Genomic DNA, 16,255 nt, shown 5'->3' on the forward strand with positions numbered 1-16,255 from the left:
TCATTCCCGGCAGTAAATTCGTGTACACACTACGTCATCTGCCCCAAAAATCTGGAGGAAACAAAAAGATAATTCAGCATTTTAGTAGGCTTTTAGTAGCCCACAAATCCACAAACTTGCAAACTTCAACACCAACATATTATAGATCAAAGCAGCCACATCAACTACAGTCAACAGTAGCAAGGAGATGAAAAGGGAGAGAAAGTCCCAAGACTCCCTTAAAAATATCGCTCAATTTTGTGAGTTGTTGAGTAAGGAGAAACTTTATAAACTTCGTGACACGCTGTCAATGACAAATTCTTAATTATTTGGGCCTTCTTGTAATTTGGCATATGATACAGCCTCGTTTTAGGGGGTGCTGCAGCTCCCTCAGCACCCGTAGTTACTGCATCCATGGTGCACATGTGGTATGAGCGAACAGAACAGTATCTACGAGTGGGAGAGCACCCTCACGCATTTCTGCTCTGTGGTTCGGCGAGCTCGTACAGTAGACACTAGTTGATCTAAGTAAATAATGACCGCAAACGTTAGGAAAGAATTTGTCGGAAATTCTCACTGAAGCTTCAAGGCCTCAAAAATGGTATTAGACAGCTCTACAACCAAGTAACCTAGTGTGCGCCCTTATCCCCAGCTGTACTTGATGATTTGAAGACTACAAACAGACATAAAAACACTCACTATGACATAGCCTGGACGACATATCCGACAAAGTAGTCTGTTTTCTACTCTTTTCTGTTCCCCACAAAAGTGTTTGCATTCAGTTTTGGAATCAAAGAGCACAACTTGCTTACAGATTGTTGAGTTATGATAGTATAATTGATTGTTTGCAATATGAGGAAAGCGAAATTAGTAGGCCTAAAGCTAAATCTCAAAATATCAAAGAAATCCTATTAAACCATGATGCATGGGTCACAACACCACAATCAAAATGATGCTCATCAATCTCGACCACAACGTCAACTGCTGCTGATGAAACCAAAGGAAACTGCTCAATAGCTGATTTAAGCATCTTTTGAATGCATGAGCTCAAACTGATTGAGTCCAATCCTCTGATGTGGCATCATTTTTAGATTTTATTTCAGGCTGATAAAGCTGCAGAAAATCCACACGACTTTGCCCTTAAAATGGTTTCAGACTAAACCAATTTAACGGATCATGCAAATCGTATGGAAATGTGCCCCACTTACAGTGTGAACTGCCACAGACAATCAGACCATTGCTTTATGATCTCTGGTGCTCCTTTGAGTCCCGAGCTAAAGCTCTGCAATTGTTTGGTTGTCTCTGTGTCTGGTGGCTTTTTGGAAACAGATATGGTTCAGTGTTTGTTTTGTTATTTTCAAGTTGCCTGTCCCAAAAGAAAAAGGTTGTCTGGATGCACAGATGACTCATGCGTCATTCTCTAGTGATATGGTATTTATTTACACATACTGAAGCATTTGAAAAGATGTTTTGCATTTGCTATATTTTCATACTCTAATAGGCATTTATATTTATGAGCAAGTGTTTGTAAGTTAGCCCTGATAATTGATCAGGGCCGATAATCAGTCTACCCTTACATATAAGTGTATAATAGTTCCTTTCACAGTCACAAATCAGTACTGAACTCATGTCTGTGCAGGAAACCGGAGAGAACGACGTTTTTAAAAGTCAGTGTGCTCAGCTTGCAGTACTTTTGTAGCCTCTAACTGAATCTCTTTAGTTTCTCTCGTCCTGTTACACCTTCAAGCAGGTCGACCAAATGACATTTTTTGAGCCATGTCAATGCCCAAAATGTGGCCCGCAACAGATTGGGTAAGCCGAGCTTTTAGCCGAGCTTCATGCCATAAATGCGTTTACTACATCCTTTAGGGCCTGTGTCCATATAGCTTTTTTTTCTGAAGACCAGCATCCTTTTTCAATTGTTGCCAATGAGGAGAGAGCATCTGCGAAAAAAATGCTATGTTGACACGGGCCCTTACATCATGAAAATATATACAGTGCAGCCCGAGTGGTCATTTCACATTTCACTTTCTTTCTACACTTGTTTCTTATCATCCTTCATGCTCACATCAACAGGATCTGCTGCTGCGGCACCAAAACTAGGGCAGTTGTCTCAGGTGAATGATGACAAGATTAACTTATTAACGTTGTCACGGCAACATATACAACCTAGATGCAACCAGTTACATTGCCATTCACCTATCTGTAAACTACACTTCACGATGGAGGAACATGGCTCCAGGTAGCTTTTTGCTGCTGATGCTGGTTAGAAAATGTCAAACCTGGGGCTGTAAACACGGTCTGTTTGCAGGTTGTATGATGGTGTGACAGGAGGGAGGATGGAGGTGAGAAGAGCAGCAGAGAAGCACAGAGACTCGGCTGTTGTCACAGCTCGGCCAGATCAATCTCCATTAGTACATGAGTGCTCCAGCTCCTCCAGGGCAGCCGGGCCACAGTGGCACCAGAGGGGCAGGCGCTGTAACACATTCTGCTTTTATCACCCAAACACTAGAAAAGATTTCACCTTCTGAACAAAGAGGAGCTTCTAGTGGAACATTGAGATTACATATTAGCACTGAAGGCATCGTCGAACCTGTTCTTTCCTGTATTTGCTTATGGCTCATAATATAAAGCTGTGCAAACATCTTGAGATTATTTTTTCAACATCTAAACTTTCTACATTGTTGTTTCAAGCTTTTGCCTTTTGGACGTTCATCTAACAAGCACTCGAGGAACAACAAAGCAGAGCGTGGGAGCGTTGACAGAGCAAAGCTGTTGATTCCCTGAGAACTGTTCGCCCAGTCCATTGGTCTTGGACTGCTCCCCTGCACATCTTTTCGAGGGGCTTTGGACCCATTGACTTCTGCCCGTATTAATCTGGTTAAATACAGGGGTATTACTGCAATGTCAGCCTAGCAGCTCCCCTTGTTCTCCTTTCACATCTCTCCACAGGGTGGATGAAAGCTCGGCTCCTTGGGAAACGGCCTCTCTCATTTCCTTTACGGATGAATCTCCAGGGTGACTTCATACACTCCCTGCCTCATTTCATTAACCATTTCTCAAACAGAGTACACAAGCTGCTTGACAAAAAATCCCAACTTAATGCATCTGATGTCTTTCGAGTTTCCATGAGAACCAGCCATGTAACGGACAAACCATACAGATTAGCTACCCATCGGATCCTACTCTCTCTGTACTCAGAAATCATTCTGCAAATTATTTTTTGTCTTCTCTTTGTTGAGCTTAGCAAAGACCTCAGGCTGAAATGAGAGTTCATTAATCCACTAAACTTCAGAGCTTTTGTCCTTTTAAAGAGGGATTTTTTTCTCTTTTCCTAAGCAGCAATCCATTAAGAGGCTTTCATTGAGATGATGAGTCATTTGCTGTGCGCTCACCAGTGTGAGCTCATCGCCGTTCAGCTCTCGGGTCCAGTAGGTTTTAGGGCCATCGCCATCCACCAGAGTTTGCTTACAGTGGATCTTGTTCTCCGACTCCCAGGTGGCGAGGCTCTGCAGGGGGGAGGAACGCAAGATGGGAAGGTCAGTATGATGGTAGAGCACATTAGTAAGACGTATCGTTTAAGGGTCACTTAATACCAGTCCTAATACCAGCATTACTGATGAGTGTAGTGAAAAATGTTCTCTGTTGCACTCATTACCAACACAGCTTTCATCTTTGTGGGATTAATTTGAGGAATGTCAGTTCTTGTTTCAACATTACACCTGAGGTGAGGTCCAGGAACTAATGTTGTCCCTTGCACATACCTCTGACTTCAAACCATAGATTTAAAATAGAACTAGATAGTGAACCCAAAGATGGTGCCCATTCAGTCCAAAGAGAATTGCTTGCTAGGCGCATACGCCCAAAAAGCTTTCTAGCTTCCTGGTTCACTTCCTGGTTATGTGCAAGGGTCATTACATCACTGAATCTTGCTTTGGTGCCAGACTGTGCTGTCAGCTGTATTGAAGTCTATGGGAGATGCATGGAGGAACACACTAAAATCCAACATAGCTACAGTACAACATATGACTTCTGATGAAGAAATGCCTCCAGAAAATGGAAGAACACACTTCAGAGTGTAGGTTTGAATCATCCCTCGATTTCATTTGGGTAAGGCACTTGTTCGCAGTGTAATTGCAGTAGTGTCAGCGATCTTCCTGTCTGAAAGGGGTACAATGCTCTTGTCGCTAAATGGGAAAAACATTTCTGCATTTAGAATCTAAACTCTGGTAGAAAACCCTCCCAGATGAACGTAGGATGTTCCAGCAGCAAATTAATGCTCCTGGTTTTGGATTGAGATGTTCAACAATCATAGATGTGTGTAATGTCCACATACACTTGGCCATATTTTTCACAGCCTACTTAAAATAACATCTGTCCTGTGCTAATTCACCCATACCCTGACCTCAGTGAACATATGATATTATAAATCAGTGTCCTGAGCCATTAGCCTGAGTTTTGAAAATAGAAAAAACCTCTTTGGTCAGTCAGGGTCCCCATCTGCTAATTCACTCCAATCATATTTCAAATGACTTCAACAGGATTAGTCAGTCTTTGACTTCTGGACTAATTTCTCCTGAAGTAATTGGCTCAAATTGCCTATCAGAGAGTTCAGTATTCATAAAAGATCAGGACCAAGGTGACCCTGTGGTGTTAATTTGTGGTAATGGAGAGAATTTATCTTTCTGGCCAGCTTAGGGTCCATTAACTGCACTCGTATTTCATTACCTAAACTGTGCGCTGTTCTGTTAGAAGAACAGTTTGACATTTTGGGAAATTATTAACTTTCTCACTAAAAGTTAGACGACATTGATACAATCCTCATATTTGTGCGATAAATATGACACTGAAACCAGGAGACTAGCTTAGCATAAAGAGCAGCAACAGGGGGATAGGGCCTGGCTTTGACCACCACTCCTAAAGCTAACACATTATCCTGTTTGTATAATCCATATTACAACCCAAGTTAATCAAAACAGATTAGTGAGCTTTAGAGGTGCTGGTAGGCTGATATTATTGTTGGACAAGGCCGAGCTAGCTGTTTGCCCGTTTCCAGCGTTTATGCGAAGATAGCAAACCAATCTGCAGCTTCAGGGAATAATTAGACATTTTGGGAGATGCACTTCCCAAAATGTCTGCACAAAAAGGTGGTGGCTATCAAGTGACTAAATGAGGCTGTCGGGGACATTAAATGTCGTCATGCCGAACACGGAGGCTCATCTAGTCTGTCTTTACAGGCCAACTTTAGCTACAAACTATACTTACTATAACTTGTAGTTTGTACTGTAATGTGTATACTATAGCATAGTACGACATTTAGAGTTGGTGACGTTGAAGTTACGCAACTGCAGTGTAGTTTGTTCAAACCCTCGTGTTTTTAACCTCTGGCGATTTAGTTTACGCTTCAAAAGTAATAAAATTGAAGACTATCTTGCTGAACAAAATGTGTAAGTATTATACACCAAAATCCAATTCAAACATTTTTATTTGAAAAGCTTTTTGCTGAGGGAACCAGGGCGATGCTAACTTCAGGAATAGCCTACAAAAATACGCCATCCCTGCAGCACCCTATTTCCTCCATTTTCAAATCATTATGCTAAGCTATGCTAACTCTCCCGACTGTAGCTTCATATTCAATAGGCAGATCTTCTCAGCAAAAACTACTTTAATAACCATTTAGGAGCTAAATTTACTTAAGTCTTTGATCCAGAGATTACAAGGCTTATTAACACATCATTTTCTCTTTAGTGTTGGCTTCATGTTGCCATCTGACTCTGATTTTAATTTCCCACACTGCTGAAATTAGTTTCAATAAAGCCAGCTGCATTTTCCTTTTCAACATAGCGTCTAAAGCTAATGATCCCGCTCCAAAGCCTGGATCTGATCAAAGCTGCCACTGCTTCGTCCAACTCCAGCACAACATCTACATCCAACAAATTAAAAATCTGGACGTGCATGTTATGAAAATGTTTCTTCTTGCAGGGTGGTATGTTTGTAGAGTTGCTCAAAGACAATTTGTCTGTCAATTTGCACAATTTTGTATTTTAGAAAGCAGCACTGCTCGGGGTTGGACGAAGCAGCAGCAGCCTCGGTTTCTCAGAGGCAAATGTTAATCACCATATCAAAGGTAAGGAAAGCCATCATTTGTTCCCTGCGGGCTGCCGTCCACAGACCGCGCCAAGCTGAACAACAGCAGGGTTTTTCTACAGCTTTCTGCTGCTCTCCCTCTGATTTTTTTTTTTTTCATCTAATAAAGCCAGAGCGCAGAGAGTCGATTAGCTACGGCTCCATTTTAACGTTAGCATCAGTCTCAGCCTCTGACTTGGATGGATTTTCTCTCATTCTCTCTCTTGCACATTAACTCACAGACAAATCCTCACGCATAGTCTTTCTCTTCGAAATAACACTCCAGAGCTTGGGCACACACACTTGAGACCAAGACAAATTCATTCTGCGTTTGCTCTCAGGCTTTAATTTATAACAACGTCTGCCACCATTGGCTTTGATTTAGTGTCCCTATTGCTTATCAGACAGCACCAATGTGTCGAGAAGTGGGACAACATCTCATTTCCTGCTTGGTTAAAGTTTTTATGTTGGATTTTACAACGTTTCTTTCAAAGCCTGAAGTAACACCCTCACTCCCTCTTGGGCTCCTCTCTTCCCACAGTTTGATCACAATATCTCATGTCAGTGTTTGTTCATCACTTTTCCCACTCTCAATTACTCATGCCTTACCCTTATGACAACAAATGTGAAGTGCAGGTGCTCGAATCAATTCATTTAAAGGTGTCATTTGTAAAATTCAAAGGTAGCTCTAAAAACATAGGGGGCAGCATATCATAACTGCTGCCCTTTGCTAGCTAATATGCTCATGGCTCAGTTGACCATAGAGCCAGTGTCCCCAGAGGTTGTCTCAACCGGGGCCTCGTTATGCGGATCACAGGGGTTTACCACAGGCGACGGGGCCCAACTCAACTAGACCTGGCGACCTTATGTGTCTGTTAAGATGGCTGGACACCGAACTGCAACTGAACACAGCCTCCAGGACTGTCAATTTGACAACAGGTGATACAGTATGGAGGTGATTTACAGGGGCTCTCACCAAGACAATGATTATGGGGACAACAAGACAGGGACATGAGAGGCGTGCAGCAATACCAAAGTGGTTTAAAGAGACAGGACGGACCTGGGCAAGCAGGGTTACGAATGCTAACTTCAGTAGACTATCTGCAACACAATGCAAAGACCTCATTGACACGTTGGATAACTTAAACATGTTGTTTCTTTACACTCTTAATATAACTAATACATTTACTGACAAATTGCTCCTTTAACACTGACTGCAAAAAAAATGTCCCAACTTCTTAAACTATTGGTTTCCATAAGAAGCTATGATCCTAATTGATTTTCCACTTCTAATACTTTGTGTGTATTTTTTTGTGTTGTGTTATGAGACGCAATAATCAACTATCTCTCTCTAGAAGAAGAAGAAGAAGATATTTATACCAGAGCAATGTGAGGAATAGACATTATAACAACATTTATTTTTTCAGCCCAGCCTTGAGAGTAATGAGACGGAGTCTACCAATGGGGCTGAAAATCCCAAACTTAATATTTTGCCCTCAGTCCAAAATAATCAGTCTTCCCTCTTGCTTCTCTTTCAACAGGGTTTTGATGTGCCTGTCATTTTGCAGCGGGCATGTTCCTGCCTCTCCGTGCCAAATGACACGCTGTCAAGAGCGAAGAAATCACGTCGAGTCTCAGCCACATGAAGTTCGATCTTTCCTGGAAATACAGCCCTAGTTTTATCCATTTACCCCGAACCTGTGCGAGGCTGCTGAGCTTCACGGATAAAAATGACCTTCATCAACTATCATTACTTGAAAATACATGTGCGATCTTGTCCATGTGTCAGTATATGATCAAATATTTTTATCATTTGCTACTGATACTAAAAGTCTGTCTCTATAGCAACCAGCTGTGTTAAAAGACTCCATGTGTCTCAGTCTTTTGACATGCTTTGTTGTACACTAGGAAATTATGCTCACGTGCTGTTTCACTTCTCAAAACTCAACTTATTACTCAGCAAAACTCAACCTCAGCTGCACAAGGCAGCTAAAAATGTTATGCCCATGTTGGTATTTTTCTTTGTAACGCCTCCATCCATCAGAACCGGCACGTAATCGCCTCATAATGACTTCCAGTCTGCCAGTCTGGTGTCTGTGTCTGTGTCTCTGTTTCCTCTGAGACTGACAGGAAGCGCCTTATCACTTTCTCCTCCTGGAAGTGAGAAGAGGCCTTCTGATCCCACCGCGCTCACGCAGATTAACTGGAGCTTTTTAACCTTGTGGCGGTGTTAATCAGCCCTCTGCTCTTTGCCAGCCACAGTTCAGCATGTAATCCGTTTAACCACAGGGGCAGCCGGCCTCAGCCAAAACCCACTTAGGGCTCTCCTGCCAACCACCACCTGAGAGCCCGCCAACACCCGACGCTGCCCCCCTCGCCCCTCCGGCACATGTGCCAGCGTCAGTGGGCGCTGCCTCCTGCAGGTCGAGCTCCACTCTTGCGTAGAATTGCCACACAAAGTCTTCAAAAGCACAATGTGCTTGTTGCTGAGATGCTGAGAGATACCTCTTTGGTGTTTATCTTGGTAAAAAGAGACTAAATGTATCGTCATGTCAAGTATTATCTGGAGATTCTTGACATTTGAATTGAAATGAGACAATGACTGTGTAGCTCTCAGCTTTAATATGAGGGTGTTCACATCCACAGTGTAAGGAATGTAGCTGGTCAAGATGCCTACTTGTAGGAGACAGAGCAAGATAGAACGATGAAATTTTCAGTTTCGGAACAACAAAATCATTTTTTTGAAGTCATGTTTGTGGCCACTTGGTGAATGCAAGTCCAATATTTATACCCTTTAGCTCAGTTTCAGGTCTCTACCAAATCCTGAGTGAAATATCTGGCTCAGCCTATGTCCAGACACCAAATCTGATTTGTCTGCACTATTATTTGCAAATGATCTGATCAGATTTTTTTTTCACCAACACATCTGCATGGGTTGCTGTGGTAAAGACACAGGCTCTTCTGCTCAGCCACGCTGACGCACTTCCGTCTCTCTGGATTTGACGTCGTCATTGTGTGTCGCACTGTGAGTGACACAAAAGACACTTTGAAATCCGATATGAGGGGCCAGAGCGTCCGTACTGAGACGCCTCTGTAGAAATCTGATTTGAATCACATTTTAAACCCTCCAAATGGGTTTTGGATCCGATTTGCAATAATCACATTTCATGAGATGCCCTTTCATGCCCAGACTTATTAAAATCAATCTGGACAGAATCTGGATATGCCAGAAAGATGGATTTGGTCTGGCAGTCTGAATATAGCCTAAATGCTTTATCACAGATTTTTTATTTTTTGCCTGCTGAGCCACTTGCTGAAACATTTTTTTATTTAAGTCTTTTCAGGCTTGTGTAATAATTAACTGTCAGGTGTGATGCAGGAGATGCAATCATACATCATGATGAAAAACTACATACTGTTGTAAAATTGCAGGTGCATGAAAATATCCACCCAATATTGCTGAAAACAACTTAATAGCTCAGTACCCCTTCAACCTAGTGCTAATTTAAAATAATTAAATCCAGTGTGCTGCAGTTGAGAGACAAAACAATGAGAAACACAAAGCACTTCACCATTCACAAACTCATTTTTGTAGGCGAGTGCTTTATTGCTGTTCCTCAAACCCAAACAAGTTGATGTGCCAAATGTGTGATGACAACTCGACTTGTCAGCCTCGTAGCAGAGAGGTGTCATGTGGCCAAAAGCCACACTGAGAGCCGTCTAGCCCTGCCCAGTACCCAGCATGCCTCAGGGCACAGACAGAAGGAGTGACGCTGTCTCCTGAGACTGAAATAGGTCATGTCTGCTCTCCCTGACTGCAACATGTAGTTCTTATAAAACAAAAGGTAAAAAAAAAAGAAAAGAACGGTGCTTCAGATTTTAGCTGTTTTTTTTTCTTAGTATCTATGAATTTTACAAGCATTATGTCAACACTTAAGGCAGAAATACACAGATCCAACATTAATGAATTCTGCTCATACCCACAAGGACATTGCGGTTTCCAGAAAATACTTATGTTGCCAAGCAGAGGGTGATCAACACATGTCAGCCTCTGGATCATTAATGCAAGATACTTGTTACCTTACGTGACTCAGTGGCAGCGTGTTTTTGCTGTGACATCTCGTCTCTGACTTGCTCAGCTTTGGAGCACTGACTCCCTTCATTGTGATGCTATAATTCAATTGTGAAGTGAACTGAGTTTGACACATGGAGTGAACTGAGTTCGGGAAAGCTTTAAGACTAGAGTCTTTTTGGGGAAAGAAAGTTCAATGATTTTTCTATCAAGCTTAAACATAAAACATCTCTTCTGATAAATACTCATCATTTATTTATTCTCCCAAGACCCTGAGAATATCTTACCATGTCCTGTATGAAGATGACAGATAAAGAAATTAATTTTATGAAATTTGAAAGAAAATAATAAAAGAATAAGTCAGAGGGGATTTTTTAGCTTTGACACAAATTAAAAACAGTGATGGGTGTCAGCTTTGGGATTGTGGCCGTAATGTGTTTCCACATTATCAGCTTCCACAATCGTGCTGCCTCAACCACTTAATCTAATTATAAAACCCACATGTTCATTACACCGATGATGTAACTGTAACAGTGTGGAGATCAAGAAACGATAATTATTTGACTCGTATTACATGTGACAGGACAGAACCTTTACATCAGAGCTGGAATACCTTTTCCTATTTTCAAATTCCATATTGTTTCCACATTACGACTAAAAGCTCACAAAAACACCTGAGTCAAAAGAACAACTTCCCAACTCTGAAGACGAAACCTTCAGATGAACACTTAAATGCAGTCTGGGCTCCCAGAGTTTAGAGGACTTTGATGTTCCCGAAAAATATCAAATGAAAAGTATGCGTGTCTGTGCCTCCTTTTCCAAACCTGTGCAGGAGCTCTGACAGTGTATCAGGATGTGAGAACTCCCCCGCGGGGACTGAAGAGGTTCAGAGAGAAACTCTTATCCATCCTAACTCAAGCAACCCTTAATCCTGCTGCACGGACGTGAGGGTGATACCAATGGATGAAAGTGCGAGCAGGTATTAATTTTTAATCCAACCCTCAACAACAATAGCGTGGAGGTAGCTTTATAGACCTTGAATACACTCATACAATCATAGAGAATCCTTGAAAATCCAAGTTTAGAGGATACATTCAATAAGATATCTGTAGATGTTAGGATTTAAGTGCTTTTCCCTTTGTTAACATTTAATCATAGCAGTTGAACATGTGGAAACCGTTCAGAAATGTGCAATCCAATCTCCAGAAATCTTTTTGGCAATGTACGTTTCTGCAAACCACAGATGTAAAACTTCACATTTCTTTACGATGCAACTTTATAGTCCTCTTCAAGTTTATGTTGCTAAATCACTGCTTATTGTCTGGTTAGGCATTGCCGCAAAAACACTTTGTTATGGTTAGGAAAAGATCTTTTTTTTTGTTTTTTTTACTTGAAATAATAAATTTGGTCGCCACAAACGACTGGATGTTGTCCTGAGGTCACCTTAAAAATGTCCAGTGGTTTCACACTTACAAATGTTAGAACCTAGTCTCGAACAGTGGTCACTGGCTTGGCATATTAACTCCACCACCGTCCCCTCCATCTCTCCATATGAAAGTCAGGTCGTAAACATGTAATGTTAACGTGATATGACACATTTTGTAGAAATGTCATTATTGTACGTAGCCTATGATCGCACAAATGTGAACGTGTCTGTGGTTTGCAGAAAAATTAACTGGCAAAATTTTGTCCTGGCAACTGGGCTGAGTTTCAGACTGTGGGGTATCCTCATCATAGATTTTGATAGCAGAAAAAAATGTAAAAAAAACAATAGCTGCCAGAACAGCAGGAAACAAATAAGACAATCTAAAACAATTGTATTGTTCTATCCCATTCTACACATAACCTGTTCATATTCAGTATGAGGGTGTCATATTTCATATCTACCTTGCACTTTCGTCCGTCCACCGTCTCTTCATTGAATTCTTCACCGATGTGGAAGTTGATCTCGGTGGTGCGCACAGTGGTGGATGTTTTGATGTAAAACTGCTCCCCGTCCTGGCGGATCTCCACGTGGGGGTTGGAGGCCGCTGCCACCGCCACCTTCCTCAGCATGGTGTTCACTCCTGACCGTAACAAGACAGCCCAGAGCAACAAAGAGGGAGAAACATGGGTCAGTTTCACCATCTTAACAGGATTCATTTAATTAGGGGTAATTCACAGGATTTCTCACTGCCTCGTACTTTTGGTGTTGTTGATCATTTCCCATGACTCGTGAATACAACCTGCTGACTTTTCTGGCACTTTGCTAATTTTTTAAAACCCAGTTTGCAGCTAATAATGAGCCAAGCAGACACAATCTACTTTAGTAATGAGGAAGGAAGAAAAGACGAGCAAACAAATTCAGATGTACGTGTGCGTCTGATAGAGAAAGTGAAAGACAGACACATACCAGGCCAGAAAGGAGAAAGAGAAAGATGAGACATTTGTCATTTGATGCCAAATGCCCTCTTTTTGTTCTGTCTGTCCTAACATTTTTATCCAAACACCTTCCAGCATGTTCTGTTGTCTTTCTTTCTTCCGACCCCACCCAGATTTAGACCTCTCCAGGCCCTCATGCCAGCTCCTATCAGACTCTGGACCTTAAATATAGAAGCACATGCTTGCTGCATGTCTCCTCGTATTTGTGTGTGGTGAACATTTCCTAGCCTAAATTTTAACCGAAAACCGAAAGGTAAAAAAATACTCTGACTGAAACCTCAACTAATTTCTCAAAAGCAGAGAAATCTGTGGAATTTTGGCACCGAAGTCTGTGTGACGGATAATTCAGTCGTGTCCAGAGGAAAAGTGAACTATTGAGGATGTCAGGGCTTGTCAGCACTGCCTCTCCTTTTGTCTGGTGTTGATCCCGCGCGTGGCAGCGTCCAGGCTTGTGGCAACACTTTGGCACGCCCAGTTTGATGCTGCAAGGCCATCTGGCTTCATGTCCTGCCAAAGTCCTGAGTCTTTTTTCTTTTTTTTAAATCTTGCAAAGATTTAATTTTGTTTTCATGCATTTTCAAAACAAAAATTGCACCCTGAGATCCTCCTCATACCATGAAACTCTTGGAGGGTGACTTGGCCAACATCCAGACATAAAAACATATTAACTTGACAGCTTACACTGGACCCCACCCATGATCTAAGGGATCACGCCATGTGTTTTATAGCATTAAATATGCATGAGTATCAGCGGGCCAAACAGTCTGTCCTCGTTTCTTAAAAATGGACTTCAGAATTCAATTTGCTTACATCTTAAATAGACATTATGCATCACATATGTCCAAAGCAAAGGTAAAAAGACAATAAGCTTCAGTTACAGGACCACCATGATTACAAGCAGCCAATAGCAGGGAGTATATGTTCTGACTGGGTGGAGAAAGGTTACAAAAGTGTGAATGTTTATATCTAAATTTCTAGTTTGTCAATGTTTTTGCATTTCTTGATTCCACGTGAACTCAGATCTTAAAAAAACAATCCACATTTTGTTTCCTCAGTGTTAAAATTGTACTTGAAGTGTGCAGTACTTTTACATGCTTTGATCAAATGCAGACACACATGCCTGCTCTCAATTAGCAAACTGTGAGTCTGATCACTTCGTACAGCTCTCCTGTTCACTCAGCATGTTCCTCTGCTATCTGCTCCCTCGATGTAACCGAAGGGAAACCTCAGGCTCAACAGATAATTATGAGGATGTTGATGGAAAGTGGCGGCCCTGCAGCACTGGAATCCACAGTGGTTGTCCATCGCTGCTTTCCATTGAGCGAACACTTGTGTGAGAGCGGACGAGTGATGTGCTCGGGCAGATGTGGTTTTAATGTGTTCATGAATGGATGAAGTGCTAAACTTGGAGAGTGACTGATTTCTCCATGGACTTCCAGTTCAGTTGGAGGGATGGTTGCCTTATGGAGCTTGTTGAAGAGATGTATTTTTGGTGCTTTTGAACATCAAAATTAACCGAAACTGAATGATTTTACAGCTTTCAGATTCTTAAAGTAAATGTGCTTCAGGATGATTTTAGAGCCGTAAAGATAACTGGAGATTGAAGGAGAAGGATGACATTAATCTACATTTATCATATTGTCAACAAAATCAACTTTTTGTCTCTCAATACTTTCCAACTTCTGTAGTCTGTCTGTACTACTCTGTGTCAGCCCCAAGTCCATTCACTCATACCCAACACATACATCCTAAGTAACAGGTCACAAATATAAACTTTAATTTCCAAAAAATGTTATTTAATCTCCTGAAAAAGCTGGGCATTGTAGTTTTGTAGTAAATGTTATTCAAACACCAGTGAATTGTTTATTTGCTTGGGACTATTTTCAGCTGCGGATTAATACACACTTGTTAATGACAGCAGCAGGACAGTGTGTTTGGGATAACTACAGTGCCGGGTTCATCGTAAAGCTCTATAACACTGTGAAATAATTTATGTCAGGCTACAAATTCAAAACTTGCTGAATAAATTCATGTTTGTTTTTTCATTGCATTTGCTGACGAAAGAAAAAATTTAGAAAATTAGCAGCCTTACTGTTTAAAATAGGAAACAGTACAGTGCACTATAGCAAGTGGAGGTATTCAAAGAGAGATTGAAACCACAAAGCAGAAGCTTTCAGAGCCAATTATGCGCTCCGATACTCCAGAAATCTTTCATGTTAGGTGCTGCAGCGATGCACAAACAACTAAACTGTCAGTGGTCTCAAAAGTTTTAATTGTAGTTTTGCAGTTTTGTGTGAACGGCTCCAGGAGAGTTGTGTGAGCAGCTCCCTGCACTCCCTAAAGATTTCTGCATTATCCTTAAGACACACAGCCTTTCCGCTGTGTCCTGACTGTTTGAGCAGCCCCGGCGTGACGGAAAACGCTGCAACACAATTGAATGACCCAGTTAAACTGGTCCAAATCTAAACCATCACAATCATCAGTAAAGACTAAGACGGGTGAAAAAGAATGAAAAAAGATAGGACACAAGAGAATAGCAGTGGGCTCCAGAGACCTCCCCTGGCATTGCTAATGCATGCCCTACTTAAATGCTTAACATGAATAATGTTGTGCCCCCCCCTCCTCTCTTCATGTAACAATACCACGTCTGTTTAGGCTGGAATTCAGCATCCAGTGTTTCATATCTCCTGTAAAGCCGAGGGATTTCCCTCCAGCAGCATCTCCCCGTGGATCTCTGCGTTCTTTTCCCAGGGAGCTTCTCCGAAACAATGCGATGTTGTTGGAAGTCAGGCATGCCATTCTCAAAGAACAAGAAAAGCCTTTTTCTATATGGACATGATGGATAGTCAACCTCATGCAGGGATGAAGCGCTGCCTATGGAGGGGAGAGAGGAGAGGGAGGAGAAGAGAGGGCTTACCCAGGGCTTTGAGAAGATCATCAAAATTCTCACTCTTCTTCATCTTCCAGGTGCCGGCAAAGTTAGGCATGTCTGCTGAGGCTGAGTGCAAGGAGCTGCCGAGAGAACCTGTTCCACGCTCTGATGCCTCTCTTCCTCTCTTTCCTCTCTGACTCTTTCTCACCCTCCTCCTCCTTCCCTGTGCTCCTGTCTCCTCTGCTCTGGGCTCAGCCTCCCGCTCACACCGTTGCACCCAAGTGCTTCTCTGGGCTTCCTTAATATTTGTTTTCTCTTCACAAACTCTGCTTCGTCTGTGTGTGTGCGTCTCTGTGTGCTGGCAGCAATCTTGTCATTAGCTCCTTTATAGCTGCTGTCTTTAATGGGAGTCAGAGGAGGTCCCTCCCCCTGAAAGCTCTGTCCCATTAATACAGGAGAGCAAGACTGACGTGTCTGCTTTCTCTGGGGAGTAAAACTACTTAATTCACCCTTTTAGAGCGTATATAATGTGCTTCACTTTGCCAAGAACTTGATTATGAATAGTCATTTTTTTGTTGATATCATTTGACAAGATGGTTTAAAAGAAAAAGCCTTCTTTGAAACAATTATGTTACTTTCACGGAATAAAGTTTGTTAAACTCTGATAAGTTATTCAAGAGAACATATCCCTGAAATATTAAATCTTATCTTTGGATTTTCTAGTCTGGCTCTACTCTGTTTTCTTCTGCACTGCTGACTTAATAAGATTAGATATTAAAACATTG

General features: G+C 41.8%; 1 protein-coding gene across 1 annotated transcript; it reads right to left on the reverse strand.

The window, feature by feature from the left end:
- On the reverse strand, positions 1–15,585 carry crabp1a (cellular retinoic acid binding protein 1a). The gene is made up of 4 exons (XM_073472601.1): positions 15,516–15,585; positions 12,065–12,243; positions 3,375–3,488; positions 1–51 (listed from the first exon to the last, which is right to left on the reverse strand). Exons 1-4 carry the CDS (start codon positions 15,583–15,585, stop codon positions 1–3), a joined length of 414 nt encoding a protein of 137 aa, XP_073328702.1.
- Positions 15,586–16,255: the final 670 nt, after the last annotated feature.

The sequence above is a fragment of the Pagrus major genome, chromosome 8 (assembly GCF_040436345.1).
Source record: "Pagrus major chromosome 8, Pma_NU_1.0".
Taxonomy (NCBI): Eukaryota; Metazoa; Chordata; class Actinopteri; order Spariformes; family Sparidae; genus Pagrus; species Pagrus major.